Here is a 3,847-nt window from a genome sequence, read left to right as displayed (position 1 = left end):
CCCTCACTCACCGCAGCCGGAGCCTCACTGCTCCTCAGCCGGGCCAGGTCCAGCTCATGTTTACGCTGTTTCTCCTTCTCCTCCCACTCACGCTGGCGCTGGTTCTCCTCATGTTTACGCTGGTTCTCCTCATGTTCACGCCGTTTCGCCTTCTCCTCCAGCTCTCGCCTCTTTAACTCGAGCTCTTCCTGTCTCAGCTCCCTTTCATATTCCAGCCGCCTCCGCTCCACGGATGCCGAGCATTGCCGGGAGGATCCCCTGCTGGGGGGTGAGCTTCGCCGTGAGGCTCCCCTGCTGGCCGGGGGTGTCACGGTGCCCTCTGTATACACTGGGCTCCTCCCCGCCCTTCCCCTACGCCTAGGAAGGGGGGGTCTCAGGAAGCCCTCGTCCACCGGCTGACCACTCCCAGCGGGGACAGACATTGGTGCCTGCACTGCATCTGCCCGGCTGCTTCCCTCAGAGACAGGGCTCCGTTCATTCATGCGGTCTCCCTGCTCCAGCTGGGCAATCAGCTGGTCCTTGCTGAGCCTCCCTGGGTGCAGCCCCCTCTGCTTACACAGCTCCAGCAGGTCACACTTGCGCCGCTTGGCATACATCTTCCTGCTGGCTACTCACAGGCCGGGGTGCTCGCCGCTCCCCACGGTTTCCAGGGGGAACCCTAGTGCACCAGCCCTTCTTGAGGTCACCACCTCTCTGCCAGGGTCGAGCTGTAGACTCCTCCGCCCCTGGGACCGCTCACTGCAATCCCCTGGGGGACCCTGTTACTGCAAAGTCCTTCTCACTGGGCACACACTCCCAGGGGTTAACCACCCCTTCGTTTTACTGCTCCCCAGTCACTTACTGCAGGAAGCGCCGTCCACGGGGTGCAGTATCTCCCGCCGCTGCCACCAGTTGTCACGGAGTGTGGGGGAGTCCGGCCCTGCACCCCTCTTCCTGGGACCCACAGTGACTCTCAGCCAGCCAGTAAAACAGAAGGTTTATTGGACAACAGGAACACAGGTTACAGCAGAGCTTGCAGGCACAGTCAGGACCCCTCCACCGAGTCCTTCTGGGCTTTCAGGGTGCTTGGATCCTAGCTAGGATACCCTGAATTCCGCCCACACAGCCCCAAGCCCAAACTCAAACTGCTTCCCTCCTGCCACTCCCTTCCTTTGTCCCCCTTCCCGGGCAAAGGTGTTGACCTTTCCCCTCCCTTACCTAGCTCAGGTTACAGGCCCTGGCATCATCCATCCCCTAAAGTCCTCCCCTGCTCTCCCGCTCCCCACACAGACAGTCCCTACTGCATCACACTCCCCACATCTGTACCCCAGAGTTCAGAGTGGGGAGGGAACCCTGACAATCCTGATGCAGAAAGTTGATTGGGACCAGATTTTCAAGTATAATGAGGAACCCAGTGGGATTTTTAAAAGCCTCAAGGCACCTAATACTCATTGAAATCAATGTATGGTAGTTGCCCAGGTGTATCTGAAAATTTCACAAGGCACCTAAAAGCGGCAAAGAGTTCTGTGGCACCTTAGAGACTAACAAATGTATTGGAGCATGAGCTTTCATGGATGAATACCCACAAGGTACCTAAATAATTTAAAAATCTGGCCTTAAGTGACTTCCTAAATGTAACACAGGAAAATCTATGACTGAGGCAGATATCTATGTCCCAAACCTTAGTAGTATCCACCAGACCACCTTTGCTGTCCCAACAGTAATGGGATTTGGGCGCATAACTCCCTGAAGCTCCCTTGAAACCCTTCAGAAAGAACATAGTAACTGTTATTTATGCAGAGCAATGAGTCAATAGGGCCATTTGCATCAGTGTTCAACAGGCTTTGGATCTACTCTTCTCATACAGGCTCATGGGTTAAGAATGGAAGAAGGGAGAAAGTACTGAGTAGAGCTGGTAAAAAATGTTTTTGATGGAACAGTTTTCCTTGAGAAATACTATTTCATCAAAATCAAAACATTTAGTCACACTGTGTTAATGTATATGAATATTTTGACTGGAAAGGGTCAAAAGGAATTATTTTAATTTTCTCATTTCTTTTTGATAATGTCAGAATATATTGTTTTGATAAGGTAAGATTGTGCATATTGTGTGGACTTTCAGCAAGAGTTGGATACTCATCTCCAGTAGGCCCCTTTTAAAATCACAGCCAAGAACCGTTACAAAAAATGCTATGCCTTCTTTATGCATCTTTAATAAAATGACCTTCTCTTAACCATTTTCAGATCACATTTAAGGCATTAACAAAAACAGTGAGGAAAAATAAAGAATTTGAGACAAAGAAAGACATTGTTTAACAGTCTCACATGTAAATTTCACTCCTAACTTTTCCTCCCTTAAAATTTCATTCAAACAAAAAGGAATTTAGCAAAAGCTACATTTTGATGGAATACCACATTTTAATGAGAGATCTGCTCAAGGCATCTTTCACCTCCTGGTTCCTTAAACTGTAGACAATGGGGTTGAGCATAGGAGTCACCACTATGTAGAGCAGTGAGAACGCCTTGTTGAAATCCAGAGACTGGTTTCCGGATGGGACCACATACATGATGATTAGCGCCCCATAGAAAGTTGACACAACAATGAGGTGAGAGGAGCAGGTGGAAAAGGCCTTTTTCCTCCCATTGTTGGATGGGAGTCTCAGGATGGTCAGGATGATATAGACGTAGGACATGATGGTCAGGGCAAACGGGATCACTAATACTGTGGAAGATGAGATTAGAGCTGTCATCTCTATCAGGCTGGTGTCAGTACATGGAAGCTTCAACACAGCTGTTAAATCACAGAAAAAGTGATTGATCTCATGAGGACCACAGAAAGGCAACATGGATGCCATAATTATTGTGAAGAAAGGAGCCACAAAGCCTAATGTCCAGGATGCAAAAGCCATCCAAAAGGAAGCTCTAGGGCTCATATTACTTGCATAATGCAGTGGATCACATATTGCCAAGTATCGGTCATAGGACATCCCAGTCAGGAGGAAACACTCAGTAGCACCAAGAAAGCTAAAAACAAACAACTGAAGGAAACAGCCCAAGAGAGAAATGGTCTTGTCACCTGTTGCAAGACTCACCAGGAGCCTGGGGATGATATTGGAGATGTAGCCAGTTTCCAGGAAAGATAAATTGCTGAGGAAGAAATACATGGGCATGTGCAGGTGACAGTCAGTCCACAGAGTAAGAATGAGGAGAAGGTTCCCAGCAACGGTTCCTAGGTAGATGATGAAGAATACCACAAAGAGCGTTATCTGCAGCTCTGGAAAAGTTTCAAATCCTACAAGTAGGAACTCTGTGATTTCCGTGTGGTTTCTCTTTTCTAGTCCAGCCATTGGTTATCTAAAGGGAAATAAAATAGGGTTGATCTAAAGTCACAGAATTTAAGGCAAAAAGAGACCAGTGTGATCATCTAATCTGTCCTTTAGCATAAGACAGGCTAGAGAACTTCACCTAGTGATTCTTGCATCACACCCATATCTTGTGGTTGAACTATAGCACATCTCTTAGAGAAAGATTCCAATTTTTATTTGGAGACTTCAAACTTGATGCTTTTTTGAGAGGGGGGGATGAATTTACAAGCTCAGTTGATAAAGGCAACTATGTTGATATAATAAAGTTCTATAAGGTATTTCACTTAGTACTGCAAGGCAGTCTGATTAATGGACAATGTCATATACATCTAGAAATAAAAAGGAAGGTCACATACAGGATTGAGGACTGAACAGTTACTCTGGAAAGGGCTTGGGTGCTGTGGTGGATAGCCAACTGAATTTGTGATTGCAGTGTGATGGTGTGGCTCAGAGAATTAAGTCAATCTCTGGATGTTTTAAAAAAGGGAATATTGAGTAGGAAT

At 47.2% G+C, this 3,847-nt stretch overlaps 1 protein-coding gene across 1 annotated transcript; it reads right to left on the bottom strand.

The window, feature by feature from the left end:
* Window positions 1–2,372: 2,372 nt before the first annotated feature.
* LOC127031293 (olfactory receptor 1044-like) lies at window positions 2,373–3,326 on the bottom strand. Its single transcript, XM_050918043.1, has 2 exons — window positions 3,056–3,326; window positions 2,373–2,770 (listed from the first exon to the last, which is right to left on the bottom strand). The coding sequence occupies exons 1-2, from the start codon at window positions 3,324–3,326 to the stop codon at window positions 2,373–2,375; spliced, it is 669 nt and encodes a 222-aa protein (XP_050774000.1).
* Window positions 3,327–3,847: the final 521 nt, after the last annotated feature.

Source organism: Gopherus flavomarginatus, chromosome 11, assembly GCF_025201925.1.
Source record: "Gopherus flavomarginatus isolate rGopFla2 chromosome 11, rGopFla2.mat.asm, whole genome shotgun sequence".
NCBI classification, from domain to species: Eukaryota; Metazoa; Chordata; order Testudines; family Testudinidae; genus Gopherus; species Gopherus flavomarginatus.
Note: the sequence above shows the minus strand (reverse complement) of the source record. Positions and strands in the feature narration are given on the sequence as shown.

Bases quoted from the DNA above. Each gene is read 5' to 3' on its own strand.
- LOC127031293 (XM_050918043.1), bottom strand. From the start codon at position 3,326: ATGGCTGGACTAGAAAAGAGAAACCACACGGAAATCACAGAGTTCCTA. The intron at 2,771-3,055 runs GTGACAAGACCA...GTGATTTAACAG, and splicing joins CCTGGTGAGTCTTGCAACAG to CTGTGTTGAAGCTTCCATGT.